Source organism: Mercenaria mercenaria, chromosome 17 (assembly GCF_021730395.1).
Source record: "Mercenaria mercenaria strain notata chromosome 17, MADL_Memer_1, whole genome shotgun sequence".
NCBI lineage: Eukaryota > Metazoa > Mollusca > Bivalvia > Venerida > Veneridae > Mercenaria > Mercenaria mercenaria.
Window position 1 is genome coordinate 18285780 of NC_069377.1, and position 22434 is coordinate 18308213.

Sequence of the window (22434 nt, forward strand, 5' to 3'; positions counted from 1 at the left end):
ATTAAACATTCTGACCAAATTTCATGAAGACAGGGTCCTTAACCCTTTCCCCCATGAAACAACAGTAACTATATGCATTTCATACATATAGAGATAACTCTATATTGTAATCAATAACCAATAGATAATCTGTCAGTGCCTATACACTGTCCATATATGGGTATATTGGGAAAATCCAATAAATTTATACCAGTTCTGTTTACACCAGTGTTTCATAGTTAAGTTTTCATTTAATCATTTTATGACCAATATAAAACTTGTAGAGAATTAAATTTCCAGTGATACCAAAATCAGTAATTTAATTTAATTTACACCATTGATGCTGGGCAATAAAAGAGACAGATTTATATTTTCATGAATGGAAATCATTTGTTTTTAATTTATTTATACAAAATAAATAGTAATATATGTACAAAACTTAATAAATTTTAAAACAAAATAATAACAACTTTTTATGATAAACACAGAAAATGGATATATCCATAAATAAGTCCATCTTTTAGGCTGAATGTCTGTCTATCCTTAGTGAAACTAATGTTCTAACTGTTCAAAATAAATCCAAGTGCACAAATTATTTATTCTTGAACTAAAATCCAGCTTTCTAACTTTGAAAAATAATTCCAATGGTGTGAAGTTTATTCACTGTTTTGAAAACAAATTCCATTTACACAAAATGAATGCATACTTGTACGAATACACTAATTTATCTTCTCCAAATATCTAAATATTTTTTAAGATTTGGTGTTCAGTTTCCCATGAAACAGTTTTATTCTCCTGGGTTTCTAACCAGTACTAAAATGTTATATTCACTCAATAATCCAGTGTTTCTACTATTGTGCATGGTACTGTGCATGACATCCCTCTTTACACAAGTGAATGTTGCATACTGCGCAACCGCAAACAATTTCACGCCGTTTGTTATGTACACGCATGTGGAATTTGCATGTAGTTCTGCGTCCAGGCAGCCAAACGTTTAGATGAACACCCATGTTTTCCTGCTGAACCAGTGCGACTCCATTTCCCTGCAGGTCCCCAACTGACCTCTTTCTCTTAGCGAACCCTCCAATGAGCAATCTCACTAATTCACTCCTGAAGTCTACATGTCGGTATCGCTTCTTGCTTGTTACTCTTGTTGATATGTCCTTATAGATGACATATGCATTCACAATGCTGCAGTTCAGCATGAACCAAAAGAGGTAGCACCACTACTTCTTTCCACTACGTCCAACACCGAAGTTTGCTCTCAACTGGTCATGACGATCTACGCCTCCCATGAACCTGTTGTACGCCCAGACACTATGTGGTTGGCGAACGGCAATCCTGTCTCAGCCAACTCTCCTTGTAGCATCCCGTATATCCGTTGCATCACTCAATGATGAAACATGGTGCACTAGTTTTTTGTCTTTCCACACACTTGCAGTAATATTTGTCTGTCCTTTCTGCATTATTTTCATTTCACCCCTATTTGTAATGTCACGTGGTGTTTTCAACTCAGGCAGAAATCCAAGACAGTTTGTTCTTATGGTGCCACATGAATAATAATCCATTGTCAAGTAAACTCTGCACCAAAGGAATTCCAGTAAAAAAATTATCAAAGAAAATCCATCGGTTAGTGTTCTGAATGTGGGATGTTATGTCGGCAACAACATTGTGTCCAAGACCATGTTCTCTCTGGTTGTACTGTCTTCCTGGGTAGAACTTGAACTTGGAGAGGTAAGCACTGTTAGCGTCACATAACATCCAGACCTTTACACCCCTTTTTATTGGTTTGGCAGGCATATATTGGCTAAATGAAAGGCGACCAGTGTACTTGATCATAGCCTCGTCCACAGATGTTTCTCTCGAAAGTATATATCCTGCCTTGAAAGTGTCAATTATAATATCCATAAATTCACGGACCTTATACAGACACATGAAAGTACTGGCATATTTTCATGAAACGGTTACAGGTCATAGTCTTCTGAACTCCTGCATTCCAAATAAATGGATCACTAGACCAGAACATCTCCATCTGCGGAAGCTGGTTGATACCCATCAAGATGTTGATGCCAAGGAAAGCGCGAATCTCTGGTTCTGTGACATCCTGCCAGTGTGTATCTGGACCATCCCTTGCCTGGTTGCATACTGGTTGGTGTAAGGAACTATGGTTGCTACCAGTTGAACCGGAAACATCAACCAAAAGTAGTCGAGGGGTGTTGCGGTATCAATCTGGAAGTACCGGACCGGGTTGTTCTACAAAGTCATCAATCTAGAAATGAAAAGAAGAAAAATTATTATTTCAAATGTTTCAATTTTTTTTTCAAAGCTGTACAAAAATTATTTAGAATCTATGTAGATCTAATATGAAAATAAATAAGTAAATAAATAGATCTAAATAAATTATGAATAAAAAATTCAAAAATATATGTTTTCCTTTCAATCAACTCGGAATATTTTGATGATTTTATTTAGCCAACAGTTTGATCAACGTACCCTAGGAGCAGTAAAATCAGATGTCCATTCGTCATTTCTCAAAGGCACCTCATCATCATCATCATCTGAGGATTCCTCATGAACCAAAGGAACCTCAATATCAGACCCAATATCTTCGGGACCAAAGCCCGAAAAATCGGACTCATCCCCAGAATCGCTGTCATAGAGATGTGCCACAGTATAGAATTATCAAATTGCAAAGATGAATAAAAATTAGATAGACGTTAATTGGTGGGTGTTCTCGTACGAACTGAATGATTTTTTTATTCATGTAACTTTCAGTAACATGTACATGTATGTAAATTAGGTCGATCATATTAAATTTTAATTGGGCGTTTACAAGTATGCTCCAAGAGATGGATCTTTATTGAAGTATTAAGTAATCTTACGTAACCTAAAATTAATTAATCTTATGTTCTTTACCGCTTTGCTAATCCCCAATATACACCGGACGCAGATATTGTTTTGACATCTTACATCAAACAGCCACTGACCATACATCATGTGCATTATTGAATATACACGTGTGACCTATGGAATTCCTTTAATTCATTGGCTAATTATTTTTACATACGACCTTGACGAGCACCTGTGTCTGGGAGCCCAGCAACATTTTCCATAAAATAAACGCTAAAAGCATGCGCGATCTCCGTGAACCTTGTGACGTTTTCGGAAAATCCCACTGTAGGCATCAATGACTGGATGCGTTTTTGTCAAAAACTTTAAATAGTAACCATAGTTAAATTAAACAACGAATTTTTATTTTGTTATATTTTTTTTTTTATCGTAAGCGATTTATTAATAACTAAAGTTGACATTGAAACACTTCCGCCAGTCTTATTTGCAATATTTTAGTTTCATTTTGGAAATTAAAGATGAGGTCTGAGAAATGCGTATTTATCGAAACTTAGGTATTAGCGTATGTAAGCGTAGCTATACGGTAATCGATAAACTACAAAAAGAGCATGGCCGCCGTTAGAGTACAAAAATGGCGTAGATATAGGGGAAAAGGTTAATGTGGCATCTAGCATGTTAACAAACTGTTCCTTTGACTTGACAGGGTGACCTAGTTTTTGAACTCGCATGATCCAGATGGGAACTTGACGTAGAGGTCATCAAGACAAACATTCTGACCAACTCTCATGAGTTTCAAACTTTAACTTTGAGTGTTAACAAGATTTTCATTTGATCTGGCCTACTGACCTACTTTTTGACCCTACATGACCCAGTTTCAAGCTTGACCTAGAGATCATCAAGACAAACATTCTGAACAAGTTTCATAAAGATTGGGTCACAACTGTGGCCTCTAAAATGTTAACAAGGCAAATATTGACAGATGCCACATGGCACTGGACAATGAACGGTCACAACAGCTCACCTTGAGCACTTCGTGCTCAGGTGAGCTAAAATACATGATTCTTAAATAAACTAATTTCTGGACATTACCCCTAGAGCACAAGCTAGGTGTCCAGTTACTGGATGACTAGAATGCAGGCTAGGTGTCAGGATACCAGCCAGCTAGGCACTTCCAATTGTTCTCCAGATGTAGGTCCACGCTTTAATCGTCTGTGGTTCATCAGTTTCCTTGTCAGAAATCTTCAGCTGAACATGCGGCCAGTGTCCAAAACACCTCCAGTTGACCTGTTGCATGCCAGGTAGTAGCCCAATCATGAATAAGGTTCATTGGACATCAACAGACGCAAACTGGACAAGGAACACACAAGTTCCAAACAAAATTCATGCCATCATAAAGCTACCATACATTCAGCTGGCATCTGTGGACAGAGGAATCCGTTTCAATATCAAAATCTTCCACCGGATTTTACTGACCTCGTCTGAGGAGGAGGGCATTCCCCAAATGAGAAACAGACAAGAAACGCATGCTGACAGAGATGAATGGATTGAAAACTTTGCTTTCTGTTGGATCTTTGTTAATCAGCATCCCCATTTGAACAAATCTGAGAGAGAACCTTATAATGATGCTACAAACCAAGTTTGATGAAGATTCATCAAGAGGTTCCTGAGAAGTTGTTTATGAGTTTTCCATTTTTAGCTCTAGCAGCCCCCAAAACCAAGCATCTCCATTTAAAACTAGAATGTGTCTGTAGGACACAGTGTGTGCCCCCACTGGTACATTTGTCACAAATAAGGGGGAATAATTCAAATGTTTGCAGTCTTAATGGGGTATAGTCTCAACAAACATTTTATGAAAATTCATTACTCTAGGCCATATACTTTTTGAGCTGTGAGCATCACAAACAAAAAATCCACTATTTTGGCTATTTCAAGGGCCATAACTCTGTAAACAAGAGGACCATGATGGTCCTGAATCGCTCACCTCTTCCCACATGATCCAGTTTTGAGTATGACATCGTTTTTTCTATTATTTGACATAGTGACCTAGTTTTTGAGCTCATGTGACCCAGTTTTGAACTTGACCTAGATATTATCAAGATAAAAATTCTGACCAATTTTCATGAAGATCCATTGAAAAATATGGTCTCTAGGTTTTTCTATTATTTGACCTATTGACCTAGTTTTCGAAGGTACGTGACCCTGTTTTGAACTTTACCTAGATATCATCAAGGTGAACATTCTCACTAATTTTCATGAAGATCTCATGAAAAATATGGCCTCTAGAGAGGTCACAAGGTTTTTCTATTTTTATACCTACTGGCCTAGTTTTTGACCGCAGTTGACTCAGTTTCAAACTTGACCTAGATATCATCAAGATGAACATTCAGACCAACTTTCATACAGATCCCATGAAAAGTATGGCCTCTAGAGAGGTCACAAGGTTTTTTATTATTTGACCTACTGACCTAGTTTTTTATGGCACGTGACCCAGTTTCAAACTTGATCTAGATATCATCAAGGTGAACATTCTGACCAATTTTTATGGAGATCCATTCACAAGTATGGCCTCTAGAGAGGTCACAAGGTTTTTCTATTTTTAGACCTACTGACCTAGTTTTTGACCGCACATGACCCTGTTTTGAACTTGACCTAGATATCATCAAGATGAACATTCAGACCAATTTTCATACAGATCCAATGAAAAATATGGCCTTTAGAGAGGTCACAAGGTTTTTCTATTATTTGACCTACTGACCTAGTTTTTGATGGCACGTGACCCACTTTCGAACTTGACCTAGATATCATCAAGATGAACATTCAGATTAACTTTCATACAGATCCCATGAAAAATATGGCCTCTAGAGTGGTCACAAGGTTTTTCTATTATTTGACCTACTGACCTAGTTTTTGACGGCACGTGACCCACTTTCGAACTTGACCTAGATATCATCAAGGTGAACGTTCTGACCAATTTTCATGAAGATCTTGTGAAATATATGGCCTCTAGAGAGGTCACAAGGTTTTTCTATTTTTAGACCTACTGACCTAGTTTTTGATAGCACGTGACCCAGTTTCGAACTTGACCTAGATATCATCAAGATGAACATTCATACAGATCCCATGAAAAATATGGCCTTTAGAGAGGTCACAAGGTTTTTCTATTATTTGACCTACTGACCTAGTTTTTGACTGCACGTGACCGAGTTTCAAACTTGACCTAGATATCATCAAGATGAACATTCTGACCAACTTTCATGAAGATCCCATGAAAAATGTGACCTCTAGAGTGGTCACAAGGTTTTTCTATTTTTAGACCTACTGACCTAGTTTTTGATCGCACGTGACCCAGTTTCGAAGCTGACCTAGATATCATCAAGATGAACATTCTGACCAACTTTCATAAAGATCCCATGAAAAATGTGACCTCTAGAGTGGTCACAAGCAAAAGTTTACGGACGCACGGACGGACGCAAGGACGGACGACGGACACTGCGCGATCACAAAAGCTAAAAATGCGAAGATTCTCAGGAAGAATGCTAAGTGTGCAAGGACACATCATGATAAAGACTCAAACAAGGTTTCATGAATTTACATCAAATACTTTTTGAGCTAGGCACATAATTAGGTGAAAATGTGCATTTTTATACTATTTCAGGGGCCATAACTTTAAAAATAGGGGGTGGAGCCAGCTAAAAAATAAGAGGTATGCAAGTAATTATCATGATAAAAACTTATGCAAGTTTTCAACCATTTATATTAAATACTTTTTGAGCTAGGTGCATCACAAGGTGAAAATGTGCATTTCTGACTATTTCAGGGGCCATAACACTGAAAATAGGGGGCGGACAAAAATAAAAAATAGGAGGTGCACATGCTCATATCATGTTAAGACTCATGCAAGGTTTCATGAATCTATATCAAATATTTTTTGAGCTAGGCGTGTCACAAGGTGAAAATGTGCAATTTTGATTATTTCAGGGGCCATAACTCTGAAAATAGGGGGCGGAGCCAGATGAAAAATAGGAGGTGCGCAAGTTCATATCATGATAACGACTCATGCAAGGTTTCATCAATTTATATCAAATACTTTTTGAGCTAGGTGCGTCACAAGGTGAAAATGTGCATTTTTGACTATTTCAGGGGCCATAACTCTGAAAATAGGGGGCAGAGCCAGACGAAAAAATGGAGGTGCGCAAGTTCATATCATGATAAACACTCATGCAAGGTTTCATCAATTTATATCAAATACATTTTGAGCTAGGCGTGCCACGAACTAAGGACGGACGTATGCATGGACGCACGTACAAGACCAAATCTATATGCCCCCACCACTCATGGGGGGCACAAAAAGTTGGGAGGTGACCTTACAGTGATGATACAGACTATGTTGGATGTAGATAAAAAAAAGTAGTTCACGAGAAGTCATTTAAAGGTTTTTCAATTTTAAAACAGTCCCTAAAATGGGGCCAAGTGCTCCCATTTGAACAAAATTGGGAAAGGACCTTTTAATAATGCTAGATACCAAGTTTGTTTTCTAACTCTATTGCTCCAACATCCCCATTTGAACAAATTTGAGAGAGGACCTTATAATGATCCTACAAACCAAGTTTAATGAAGATCCATCCAGCAGTGCTTGAGAAGAAATGGTTTAAAGGTTTTTCTAATTTTAGCTCTAGCGGCACCAGCATCCCAATTTGAACAATTTTGAGAGAGGACCTTATAATTCCTATTACTTTTAGAGATGAAGATGTAAAATATATGTAAAAGGACAATTGATGATGAATGACAGACCATCCACCTTAGGATAATAATAGCTCACCCACCTATACAAATAGGTCACCATGAACAAAGTTTAGAATAGCAAAAAGTGTGTAAAATGTTGTGTAAAAGCAAAGTAGAGTTATGGAACCTGTGCATTGCTCGCAAGAAGAGGGTGAAGATTCCACATAATACCAGCTTGCATACAAAAACATAACCAAATCAGGATGCAGGCACGAAACAGGTGAGTGAAATAGCCTTTCCTTTGAATAACTGAGCTAGTAAGTACCAACTTGACATCAACTTCGGATATGCCTAAAGGATACAGCCAGTTTTGATCCAATACCAGTTACCCAGATGCTGAAGAATGGGTTGGCTAACTGCACACCTCTGAAATATACCACGTAAGAAAATATCAAATATTGCATATTAAGGAGACCATGTCTGTTTAAGAGACCATTTTCATTATCAGACAACTTTTTCAGTTCCTATGTCTTATGGTTTCAGATAAAAAGATTTTAGAAGTTTTTTCCTATATAAGTCTATGTAAAACTTGGGCCCCCAAGGGCAGGGCCTGTTTTCACCCAGGGGCATAAGCTGAAGATCCTTCACAGAGGACCTTTAGACTGTCACATGCCAAAATTGATGCTCTATGCCTTGCGGTTTTGGACAAGATTTTTTCCTTTCGGCTGCCATGGCAGTTCTGTGTGGAATTCAATTCTTTAAACAATTTTGAAATGGGGCCAACCAAGGATCATTCCTGAAAAGTTTGGTGTAAATCTGCCTAGTGGTTTTGAAGAAGAAGATTTTTTTAGAAAATGTTAACGGACGGACGGTCAAAAAAGCTCACCATGATCCTTTGGCTCAGGTCAGCTAAAAAACTCAAAGGCACAAATTCATATGCTGGATAATATTCCTACTTGATTGATTATTTCACCCTTAGGTGAAATATTTTTTAAGATATTTGAAACACAATCTTTTAAGCACTTTATGTGTATTTTTCACTGAGTCAAGACTTCAGTCTGGTTGAGTGAAATCCCGAACAGTACACCAGGCGCACAACTTCACATGCTATATACCAGCCTAAAGTTTTATGACTCTTAAGTCTAATACATTTTGAGATACATGCAACACAAACTTGTATCCCATTTATGCATATTTTGACAAGGGCCATAACTCTAGTCTGACTAATAGATATCTGAAACAAAATCCCAGAAGCACAAATTCACTGAATAATATCTTGATCATGTTTCATGAACCAAGATCTAAATTTAATTTAACTTTTCATGCCTTTATATGCATAATTTTGACTAAGTCAAGGGACATAACTCGGGTCTGGTTGAGTGATATCTCAAACAAAACCCTAGGTGCACAACTTCACATGCTGTATCATATTGCTGTAATGTTTCATAATACTGGATCAAATACTTTTTCAGATACATGGGACTCAAACTTAGGCCCTATTTATGCATGTTTTTGACTCGGTCAAGGGCCATAACTCTGGTCTGGCTGTGTGAGATTCAAATCAAAACCCCTGGTGCACAACTTCCCATGCTGAGTAACAATTCTGTGAGGTTTGATGACTGGGTCAAATTCATTTTGAGATAAGAATGACACAAATTCTGGACGGACGGACGGATGGACAATGGCAATTCCAAGCCAAGTGCCCCCTCTCCCAATTTCTACTTTTAATTCTAGCAGCCACAAAAAGTGGCTAAAAGCCTTCTTCATTTGACCTAGTAATGATGCTCAGACCAAGTTTAATGAAGATCCATTAAGTGGTTCATGAGAAGTCATTTCAAGGTATTACTGGTTTTAGCTCCACTAACAGGGATCAAGAACAAACTTGGGACAGGATATCAGTAACTAGAGCTGTCACAGGAATGACTAATTATACCCCCAAAATGGCCTTATCACAGAAGTTAGCCTGGATCATGATCAACCTCCCAATTAAGTTGTGTGATCCTAGGCCCATGCATTCTCAAGTTATCATCCAGAAACGGTTTCACTGTTCTGGGTCATTGTGACCATGACCTTTGACCTACTGACCTCAAAATCATTAGGTGTCATCTGCTGATCATGGCCAACTTCCCTATCAACTTCCATGATCCTAGGCCCAAGCATTCTCAAGTTATCGTCCGGAAATGGTTTAACTTTTCCGGGTCATTGTGACCTTGACCTTGACCTAATGACCTCAAGTCAAACTTGACCTGTATTTTATGATGTTACACCACTGTACCAAAAAATATTTAAATCTGCCAAGCCTTTCACGAGTTATTGTTTGGAAACCATGAACAATAGGGTCATGATGACCCTGAATCGCTCACCTGAGTAATATGAGCCACATGTTTCAAATGGCAAACTGATGCTAAAATATTAAGAAAATAGGTCAGGAGGTCATATTCATGGTCACTGAAAGTCAGTTTTAAGATGCAAAACTGTGGATATCATCCAAATTTCAAGACTGTAGCTTAAAAAACAAGAAAGTAGGTCAGCAGGTCAAGGTCACAGTATGGTGACCCGTAATCACTTGGGTTTATCAGGTAACTATACTTAAACAAGAGGACCATGATGGTCCTGAATCGCTCACCTCTTCCCACATGACCCAGTTTTGAGTATGACGTCGTTTTTTCTATTATTTGACATAGTGACCTAGTTTTTGAGCTCATGTGACCCAGTTTTGAACTTGACATAGATATTATCAAGATAAAAATTCTGACCAATTTTCACAGGGTTCATACAGCCAGACTGACAAAAAATTCAAGGGGTTTTCAAGGAGTTTTCAAGGACTTTTATTACGTTTTCAAGGATAAACAAAAAATTGAACAAGCATTTATTACACACGAAATGACTGGCTTACAATTGGTGAACACTTCTTACATCCAAAATGACTATCACGTGATATAAGTTTTTCTATAAAGTTCTAATCTGCAATTGATCAACACTTTATCACACACAAAATGACTGGCAAACAATTAATCAACACTTCTTACATCAACAGCGACTTATCATGTCATATAAGATCAAGTTTTAGGTGCATCTGGCTGCTGGGGGCGAAGGTGGAATAGTAAACACATCAAGAGTAGCCGTGGGTGACTCTCGATCAGGTACATTTTTCTTGTGCTTCTCAGACTTGACGTGCGATTTCAGCGCCGATTCACCCATTGAACTAATGTCAATATCTTTGTTACAATATTTGCACATGGCTTTCCGTTTGTTTTCGTGCTCGACCAGCCATGGATAGGATACAAGCCACTTTTTGTTGAAAATACATGACATTTTCTTCAATATCGGTAACGGAAATGGTGTCCGTAATTTTTACACGTCGTAATTTTCCTAATCCCAGTCTGTTTAAAACCCGTATCGTACGGTACACATAGGTTATGTAGACATAAAACATGGCGATGCGTACATATAACAAACCGTCTTTTACGATCTATTTTTATTAAGCCGACCAAAATTTCTGAAGAAGGAAATTCAAAGACTTTAATCATAAAATCAAGCACTTTTCAAGCAGTTTTCAGGGCAAGAAACGAATTCAAGGAGTTTTAAGGAGGTTTTTGCAAATTCAAGCACTTTTCATCTAGCAGCTTGAAATTCAAGGAGTTTTCAAGTCTGTGCGAACCCTGTTTCATGAAGATCCATTGAAAAATATGGTCTCTAGAGAGGTCACAAGGTTTTCCTATTATTTGACCATTTGACCTAGTTTTCGAAGGTACGTGACCCTGTTTTGAACTTTACCTAGATATCATCCAGGTGAATATTCTCACTAATTTTCATGAAGATCTCATGAAAAATATGGCCTCTAGAGAGGTCACAAGGTTTTTCTATTTTTATACTACTGGCCTAGTTTTTGACCGCACGTGACCCAGTTTCGAAATTGACCTAGATATCATCAAGATAAACATTCAGATCAATTTTCATGAAGATCCATTGAAAAATATGGCCTCTAGAGAGGTCAAAAGAATTTAATAATTTTAGACCTACTGACCTAGTTTTTGACCGCAGTTGACCCAGTTTCAAAGTTGACCTAGATATCATCAAGATGAACATTCAGACCAACTTTCATACAGATCCCAGAAAAGTATGGCCTCTAGAGAGGTCACAAGGTTTTTTTATTATTTGACCTACTGACCTAGTTTTTTAAGGCACGTGACCCAGTTTCAAACTTGACCTAGATATCATCAAGGTGAACATTCTGACCAATTTTTATGGAGATCCATTCAAAAGTATGGCCTCTAGAGAGGTCACAAGGTTTTTCTATTTTTATACCTACTAACCTAGTTTTTGACCGCACATGACCCTGTTTCGAACTTGACCTAGATATCATCAAGATGAACATTCAGACCAACTTTCATACAGATCCCATGAAAAATATGGCCTTTAGAGAGGTCACAAGGTTTTTCTATTATTTGACCTACTGACCTAGTTTTTGATGGCACGTGACCCACTTTCGATCTTGATCTAGATATCATCAAGGTGAACATTCTGACTAATTTTCATAAAGATCCCATGAAAAATATGGCCTCTAGAGAGGTCACAAAGTTTTTCTATTTTCAGACCTACTGACCTAGTTTTTGACCGCATGTGACCCAGTTTCAAACTTGACCTAGATATCATCAAGATGAACATTCTGACCAATTTTCATGAAGATCCATTGAGAAATATGGCCTCTATAGAGGTCACAAGGTTTTTCTATTTTTAGACCTACTGACCTAGTTTTTGAGCCCACGTGACCCAGTTTCGAACTTGACCTAGATATCATCAAGGTGAACATTCTGACCAATTTTCATGAAGATCCATTGAGAAATATGGCCTCTAGAGAGGTCACAAAGTTTTTCTATTTTTAGACCTACTGACCTAGTTTTTAACCGCACATGACCCAGTTTCGAACTTGACCTAGATATCATCAAGATGAACATTCTGACCAAATTTCATAAAGATCCCATGAAAAATGTGACCTCTAGAGTGGTCACAAGCAAAAGTTTACGCACGCACGGACGATGGATGCCACATGATCACAAAAGCTCACCTTGTCACTTTGTGACAGGTGAGCTAAAAATTGGGATTTTGACCCTCCAGCGCGGGAGATCACATGTATGGTGTGTCCATAGGACACCGGTTCCCCCCTCACTTCCTGTCATTGTACATGTTTTCATGACTCAAGTGAAATATTTTCTAGGGTTACTGCAAAATGAACTTTTCCATAACTCTGGTCTGATTGAGTGAAATCCGAGCAGAACACCAGGTGCACTGATGATATCATGCAATCAGACACAAACATACAAGCTATTTATTAATAGGACATCATCTAATGGTCCTCTATGAAGAAATTAAAATATACAGCATCAAGTGTAACTAACTATTTACCTTTCTGAGAGTTCAAAGAGTAGCAGACAGAAGCAGCCAATCACAACAGCAAGCAGATGTTTCCAGTACAGAGCCAGTCTGTTCCTTTCAGTCTGGTCCTAAAACACAAGTTTACACTGTTAAAGGATGTGGTATACTCTAAAATTTAATTTTGTTTTTGTTGAGTTTAGTTAATTAATGACACATAACTACAGGTCATATGGCAACCTACAACCTTTTAATGGGTGGAGGAAAGCTTGAGGTGTTCCTCTATGTATTATTTCATCACAGGGGACCACCTTAATAGATCCACTAGCCTTCATTAAACCAACTGGCTTGCTTCCTCACATGAAGGAATTCTACACCCCATGCAAAGTTTCGAACTCACAGCAACCTTAATCACAGAGGCCACCTCTCTGAAATCTGAATTTACTACAACATTTATGGCAAAACTAGAACTTGTTTTTCAGGAAACCCACATGTCTACAACCACTTAAAGACACTTGCGGCAGTTCCGTGATTTGTTTGCAATAACAGATTTTGATGAAATGTTCTGTGTTACATGTATTGAAAAATGGAACAAGAGCTCGTAGAACACAAAACTGATGCATTCAGAAATTGCACAAGGAACAGAAATAATTTGGTCACTGTACACAAAAGTTCTACTGTTCTGGGTCTATATGACCTTGACCTTCGACCTATTGACCTCAAAATAAACAGGGGTCATCTGCTGGTCATGATCAACCTCCCTATCAAGTTTCGTGATCCTAGGCCCAAGCATTCTCAAGTTATCATCTGGAAACTGTTTAACTGTTCCGGGTCACTATTGACCTAATGAGCTCAAAATCAATAGGGGTCATCTGCTGATAATAACCAACCTCCCTATCAAGTTTTGTGATCCAAGGCAAAAGCATTCTCGATTTTATCACCCAGAAAAGGTTTAACTGTTCTGGGTCACTGTGACCTTGACCTTTGACCTACTGACCTTAAAATCAATAGGGGTCATTTACTGGTCATGACCAACCTCCCTATTAAGTTTCGTGATCATAGGCCCAAGGGTTCTGAAGTTACTGTCCATAAACCGTTCAACTGTTCCGGGTCATTGTGACCTTGACCTTTGGCCTACTGACCTCAAAATCAATAGGGATCATCTGCTGGTCATGACCACCTCCCTATCAACTTTCATGATCCTAGGCCCAAGCGTTCTGCAGTTATCATCTGGAAACATTTTAACTCTTCCAGGTCACTGTGACCTTGACCTTTAACCTACTGACCTCAAAATAAATAGGGGTCATCTGCTGGTTATAACCAGCCTCCCTATCAACTTTCATGATCCTAGGTCCAAGCATTCTTTAGTTATCATCTCGAAACCGTTTAACTGTTCCGGGTCACTGTGACCTTGACCTTTGTCCTACTAACCTCAAAATCAATAGGGGTCATCTGCTGGTCATGACCAACCTCCCTATCAGCTTTCATGATCCTAGGCCCAAGCGTTCTTGAGTCATCATCCAGAAACGGATTGGTCTAGTCTCATATTATTAGCACGAGATTTGGTTTAGCTCGATGGGATTTTTCAGTCCCGTCAACTTACCTGTACTGTTTTTACACCTGGTTTCGTCGATATCACAGCTTCACAAAAATACCCATGTTACTTGTAAGCTGAGAAAATCATCCTATTTTGTCAGGTAATGTATCAATTATAATCAGGACCGACCGACATACCGACCGGGCGATATCTGCAAAACAATATACCCCTCTTTCTCCGAAGGGGGGCATAATAAAAATATTAAGTCACCAGCACTGTTTCTGTTTTATATGCCCCCAGATATGATGCTATTTTGAACATTTTTCAAAATTTCCATACTCCCACAATGCATTTCAGTAAAGTACAACAAGAGCTGTCGGAGGACAGCAACGCTTGACTATTCAACAGCCATATTAATTGAATGAATATTAAAGTCCAACAAGAGGGTCATGATGACCCTGGATCGCTCACCTGCGTAATATGAGATACATGTTTCAAATGTCAAACTGATCATTTTTAGAATCTTTTTGCAAGATTTTCCAAAGTACAATAAAGTAACCCCTGGGGCGTGGCCAATTTTACTCCGGGGGTCATGATTTGAATAAAGTTTGTAGAAGTCTACTAGGCAATGTTACATATCAAATATCTACGATCTAGGCCTTCTGGTTTATTTTTAGCAAATTTTGAAAAGATTTCCCTGTGTACAATCAAGTAACCCCTGGGGCTGGGTCAATTTGACCCCGGGGGGGTCAAGATTTGAACAAATTTTGTAGAGGTCGACTAGGCAATGCTTCATGTCAAATATCTAAGATCTAGGCCTTCTGGTTTATTTTTAGAAAATTTTCAAGATTTTTCTATGTACAATCAAGTAACCCCATGGGGCAGGGTCAATTTGACCCCAGGGGTCATGATTTGAACAAATTTTGTAGAAGTCTACTAGGCAATGCTACATGTCAAATATCTAAGATCTAGGCCTTCTGGTTTATTTTTAGAAATTTTTTGAAGATTTTCCTATGTAAAATCAAGTGACCCCTGGGGTGGGGTCAATTTTGACCCCGGGAGTCATGATTTGAACAAAGTTTGTAGAGGTCCATTAGGCAATGCTACATGTCAAATATCTAAGATCTAGGCCTTCTGGTTTATTTTTAGAAATTTTTTGAAGATTTTCCTAGGTAAAATCAAGTGACCCTTGGGGCAGTGTCAATTTTGACCTGGGGGGTCATGATTTGAACAAGCAAATTCGATAAATTGGAATCCCCCGCCAAAAGGGTCAGAGTTGAGGAACGGCAAAAAAATATATCCAGCAAAAAGTAAAGAATGTTACCAAGAAGCAAATAATTTCATTAGTCAAAATCAAATTAAAAGAAAATGAATGGTTTGTTTGGGTGGGGGGTGGGGTGAGGATACAACAGTTTACATGTTGATTATAAATATTGATAGAAAACGAAAAATGAAAAAAAAATGAAAAAAAATTGGGGGGGGGGGTGGGGGGACCAAGGTAAGGTGGTGACCAGGTGTAGGTACACAACTTCACGTGTTTATAATAAATGTTCATGGAAAAGAATGAAAGAAGTTTAATGAAATTCTTCCAATTGGTTGGTTTGTTATGTACAGATCTGTGGATTTTTTTAACAATTAAAGGGCAATAACTATATGGAAAATTGACCAATCGAAAAAAAACTTGAAGGGCATCGTCGCAGTATCTTGGTTCATGTCTATTTCAAGTTTGATGAAATTCTACCTGCTAGTTACTGAGAAATGGCTGCAGACGGACATTTTTCATTAAATCAAGGGCAATAACTCTGAGGGAAATTGACTTATCAAAAAAAAACTTAACAGGCATCAGCACAGTATCTTGGTTCATGTCTATTTCAAATTTGATGAAATTCTACCTGTTAGTTACTGAGAAATGGCTGCAGACGGACATTTTTTATTAAATCAAGGGCAATAACTATGAGGGAAATTGACCAATCAAAAAAAAAACTTGACGGGCATCATCGCAGTATGTTGGTTCATGTTTATTTCAAGTTTCATAAAATTCTACCAAGTAGTTACTGAGAAATGGCTGCGGACAGACGGACAACGCCATTTCAATACCCGCCTCCCGATTTCATCGGCGGGGGATAACAAATTTTGTAGAGGTCCACTAGGCAATGCTACATGTGAAATATCTAAGCTCTAGGCCATCTCGTTTATTTTTAGAAAATTTTGAAGATTTTTCTATGTACAATTAAGTAACCCCATGGGGCAGGGTCAATCTGACTCCGAGGGTCATGATTTGAACAAATTTTGTAGAGGGTCATGATGACCCTGGATCGCTAGGCAATGCTACAGGTCAAATATCTAAGCTCTAGGCCTTCTGGTTTATTTTTTTAAAAATTTTGAAAAGATTTTCCTATATAAAATCAAGTGACCCCTGGGACAGGGCCAATTTTACCCCGGGGGTCATGATTTGAATAAATTTGTAGAAGTCTACTAGGCAATGTTATGTATCAAATATCTAAGATCTATGCCTTCTGGTTTATTTTTAGCAAATTAATGAAGATTTTCCTGTGTAAAATCAAGTGACCCCTAGGGCGGGGTCAATTTTGATCCCGGGGGTCATGATTTGAACAAATTTTGTAGAGGTCCACTAGGCAATGCTACATGTGAAATATCTAAGCTCTAGGTCTTCTGGTTTATTTTATTTTTAAATTTGAAGATTTTCCTATAGAAATCTATGTAAAATCAAGTGACCCATGGGGCGGGGTCAATTTTGACCCCAGGGTCATGCTTTGAACAACTTTAGTAGAGGCCCACTAGGCAATGCTACATGTCAAATATCTAAGCTCTAGGGCTTCTGGTTTTTGAGAAGAAGATTTTTTTAAGATTTTCCTATGTAAAATCAAGTGACCCCTGGGGCGGGGTCAATTTTGACCCCGGGGTCATGATTTGAACAGATTTGGCAGAGATCCACTAGGCAATGCTTCACACCAAATATCTTAGCTCTAGGGCTTCTGGTTTTTGAGTAGAAGATTTTTAAAGTTTTTCATTTCGGTTGCCATGGCAACCACAGTTCTGCATGGAATTCAATTCTTTGAATATTTTTGTAGAGCTTCACCCAAGGAACGTTCCTGTGAAGTTTGGATGAAATTGGCCTAGCGATTTATGAGGAGATGTCGTTTAAAGTAAAAGTTTACGGACGAGTGAGTGATCAGAATAGCTCACCCTGAGCCTTTGGCTCAGCTGAGCTAAAAACATGACAAATTTTGTTATCAAATATCAAAGCCCTAGCCACTGTGATTTTTGACAAGAAGTTTTTCCCTATATAAGTTTATGTAAACCATGTGACCCCCAGGGCAGGGCCATATTTGACCCTTGGGGGAAACTTTGAACAATCTTGGTAGAGGACCACTAGATGATGCTTAGTAACACACTAAATATCATAGCCCTAGGACCTGTGGTTTTGGACAAGAAGATTTTCAAAGTTTTCCTATACAAGTCTATGTAAACCATGTGACCCCCCAGGGCAAGGCCATATTTGACCCTAGGAGGATAATTTGACAATCTTGGTAGAGGACCACTAGATGATGCTACATGCCAAATATTAAAGCCCTAGGACCTGTGGCTTTGGACAACAAGATTTTTAAAGTTTTTCCTTTTGGTTGCCGTGCGTGGCAACCAGAGTTCTTTATGGAATTCAATTCTTTGAACAATTTTTAAAGAAGACCATCCAAGGAACATCCCTGTGAAGTTTCATCAGAACTGGCCTGATGGTTTAAGAGGAGATTTGTTTAAAGGAAAGTGTGGACGGACGGATGACGGATGGACGGACGGATGCCGTACGGTGAGCGATCACAATAGCTCACCTGAGCCAGGGCTATCGATTTTTGCACTAATTTTTTTCTGTATCTATTGGAATAATCAAGAATTCGTGTTTGACGAAATTAGAGTTTTTTTTATAGGTATAACCTCACTTTGCTTTCGTAGCTGCTATTGAAAGTCAGGTTATCTTTCATGTGCGTTTTTGGAGAGATTTATGATAAAGAAATGTGTAAAAATAGTTTATTTTGATATCAAAATAACAGCAAAACATCGTCAAAATATTTGTCCGGTTACTGGTTTACCTCACGGAGAAAATAACTTCTTTCTGTGACCCCATTTGAGGCCCCATGTAACCCATATATTACGTCACAATGCGATGCTGATTACATTAGATGCAGAAGGAGCTGAAGTTTGTGCACTGTGGGCTTCATTTATGTCTAATATTTTTTGAGGAAAGTTTTCAGAAAGGTAGTTTGTTTGTTTTGGGTTTAACGCCATTTTTCAACAGTATTTCAGTTATGTAACAGAGGGCAGTTAACCTAACCAGTGTTCCTGGATTCTGTACCAGTAAAAACCTGTTTTCTGCAAGTAACTGCCAACTTCCCCACATATATCAGAGGTGGATGAATGATTTCAGACACAATGTCTTTTATCAAATTGTTACGGAGAACATACGTCCCACCCAGGAATGGAACTCCAACCCCATAACCCATAGAGATGCGTTCTCCCTACTGAGCAAAGAGGGCGGGTTTTACAAAGGTAGTCTATAAGAATGTAGGAAAAATATCAGTTTCTGACTTACCATGATATGTTCTCCTGTAAAAATAATCCAGAAGCTGAGTAACATGGCATAGAATGCACCCTGTCTCATATCAGTGATGAGTAACATGAATGGCATATCTAGAACTAATGTGAACCATTCCAGTGGACCTGTAATAATGATAAGTTCATAATATCTACAAATTATTAAATAGCAGCTGATCCAATAAGCAGATGCTTTTGTAGAAAAGCACATTGTGTCCCCTGAAAGCATAGTCAAAGTGACCATGATGGTTGGCTAAGCGAATGAAATGCAATAGAGATCATCTAGGTCATCTATATGGAAATGGTTTTCAATGTTCAGGTCCCTGTGGTATTGACCTTCGACTTACTGACCCCAAAAATCTTTAGGGATTATCTGCTTGCTTGGCATGCCCAATAATCCTTTGAAGTTTCAAGGTTCTGAGTCAAGAGGTTCTCAAGTTATTGATCCGATCGAAAACCATTTTCCATGTTCAAGCCCCATGACTGAGTGACCTCGAAATCAAGATGGGTCATCTACTTGGCATCTCCAATCATCATGTGAAGTTTCAATGTTCTGGGTCAAGTGATTCTAAAGTATGAATTGGAATTGTGTTCTGGCCCCTGTGACCTTGACCTTTGAAAAATGACCTAAAAATCAATAGGGGTTCTGCATGTCCAATCATCCTATTAAGTTTCAGCTTTCTGGGTCAAGTTGTTCTCAAGTCATTGAACGGAGGTTTTCCATGTTCTTGCCCCTGTGACCTTGACCTTCAACCTAGTGACCCCAAACACTACAAGGTGTTATCTACTTGGCATGTCCAATCATCCGATGAAGTTTCAACATTCTAGGTAGAGTGGTTCTGAAGTCATGGATCAGAAAAGGTTTTTCATGTTCAGGCCCCTGTGACCTTGACCTATGACGGAGTGACCCTAAAAACAGTAGGGGTTATCCACTTCACAAACCCTATAACCCTATCACCCTATGAAGTTTGAAGGTTCTGGGTCAAACAGTTTTTATGTAATCAGAAACAATTTTCCATGTCTAGCCCGTTACCTTCAACTTTAACAGAGTGACATCAAAATCAAGAGTGGTCATCTACCTAGCATGTCCAACCATCATGCAAAGTTTCAAGGTTCTGGGTCAAGTGGTTCTCAAGAAAGGAATCGAAATTGGTTTTCCACGTTCTGCCCCTTTGACCTTGACCTTTGAAAGGGGCCATCTACTCTGCATGTCTAATCATCCTATGAAGTTACAGCTTCCTTGGTTAAGTTGTTCTCAAGTCATTGATCGGTGGTTTTCCATGTTTTCAAATTATTGACCTTAAATAGTTTTCCATGTTCTTGCCCCTGTGACCTAGCTTAACCTTAAACTGACTGACCCCAAAATCTGTAGGGGTGGCATATCTTATCATCCTATGAAGTTTCAACATTCTGGGTAAACTGGTTCTAAAGTTATTTATTAAAAACAGTTTTCCATGTTCAGGTCCCTGTGACCTTGACCTTTGATGGAGTGACCCTTAAAAATAATAGGGGTCATCAACTTCAGAAGCTGTATCATCATATGAAGGTTCTTGATCAAATAGTTCTCCAGTTTTTGATCGAAAAAGTTTTTTCATGTTATGGCCCTGTGACCTAGACATCTGACCTACTGACCCCAAAATCAAAAGGGTCATCTACTCTGCAAGTACAATCATCCTATTAAGTTTCAACGTTCTGGGTCAAATGTTTCTCAAGTTATGGATCGGAAATGTTTTTTTTTTTATATTCTGGCCCCTGTGACCTTGACCTTTGATTGAGTGACACCAAAATCAATAGGGGTCATCTATGTTCAATCCTCCTATGCAGTTTCAACATTCTAGGTCAAGTTGTTCCCCAGTTATTATCAGAAACAGTTTTAAATGTTCAGGTCCCTGTGACCTTGACTTTTGATGGAGTGACCCCAAAAATTCTATGGATCATCTACTCCGTAATCCCTATCACTCTATAAAGTTTGAAGGTTCTAGGTCAAATGCTTCTCCAGTTTTCTATCAGAAATGAAGTGTAACAGACGGATGGACGAGGCAAACACAATATGTCTCCCCAAGTGAAAAACTGAAACATTACTTAGTGAATTATATCTAAAAATGAAAGGTTAATATTAAGCAAGAATTTACATTTTCACAAGTGCCATATGGCATCTGGTGTTACGGTGGGTAGATGGGGGAAAAATATAATTTAATCTTACATAACTGAAACATTACAGTGAACTACATCTGATAATTTCAAAGAGAACAAGAGCTGTCTCCATAGGATGACACATGCCCCCGATGGCACTTTGAATGAATAGTTATGGCCGATGTTAGGGTTTAGGACCTTTGACCTATGGACCTGGGTCTTGCGCGCGACACGTCGTCTTACTGTGGTACACATTCAAGCCCAATAATTTTAAAATCCATGCATGAATGACAAAGATATGGACCGGACACGCCCATCAATGCACTATCATGAAATATGACCTTTAACGTCTAAGTGTGACCTTGACCTTTGAGCTACGGACCTGGGTCTTGCGCGCGACACGTCGTCTTACTGTGGTACACATTCATGCCAAGTTATTTGAAAATCCATCCATGGATGACAAAGATATGGACCGGACACGAATGCACTATCATGAAAAATGACCTTTAACGTCTAAGTGTGACCTTGACCTTTGAGCTACGGACCTGGGTCTTGCGCGCGACACGTCGTCTTACTGTGGTACACATTCATGCCAAGTTATTTGAAAATCCATCCATCGATGACAAAGATATGGACCGGACACGAAAATTGTGGACTGACAGACTGACAGACCGACAGACCGACAGACGGTTCAAAAACTATATGCCTCCCTTCGTGGGCATAAAAACAGTTTTCAATAAGAATGAATCAAGGAAAGATATGCCCAAAGATATAGATGAGAGGGGAAGTAAAATTTACATGTGTGTGTGTTTGGAGGCAAGGGGAGGAGGTTGTTTGGCTGCAGAGACTGGATACTAAGGCACAAGAAACTACACAATTTTTTTTTAATTATGGAAGGAGAATGGGGAGTTTAATGTGGGGATAGGGGTGAGTAATTTGGATTGCTGCATTCTGCACATTGTGTCATCATCACCTACCTATAATCCAAGTTTCAAGTCAAGACCCTGAATGTTTTTTTTAGTTGTGCTCCAGACATAAAATGTGATGGATAGATATGACATTTGAGCTCCACTTGTGACCCTCTCCTGCCAACACAGTTTATGTGCTTATGTTAAGGTGGGGGCAAAGATATATTTCAATCTTACATTAAAACAAATGAGTATTCTCTATTTATGATATCAAAAATGAATGTATAGAAACAGTCACAAAAATATATTTGAATACACTTGTGC

The 22434-nt window shown here is 38.6% G+C and overlaps 1 protein-coding gene across 1 annotated transcript in view; it reads right to left on the reverse strand.

Annotated features, from left to right (window-relative positions):
* The window catches only part of LOC123535926 (protein wntless-like), a 216688-nt gene that overhangs the window by 72229 nt on the left and 122025 nt on the right, over window positions 1–22434 (reverse strand). The window contains exons 8-10 of the mRNA XM_053529210.1: window positions 19068–19195; window positions 12958–13055; window positions 7914–7977 (exon numbers count right to left, since the gene is read on the reverse strand). Coding sequence (XP_053385185.1) covers window positions 7914–7977; window positions 12958–13055; window positions 19068–19195 — 290 coding nt within the window. The remainder of the gene's footprint in view (window positions 1–7913; window positions 7978–12957; window positions 13056–19067; window positions 19196–22434) is intronic.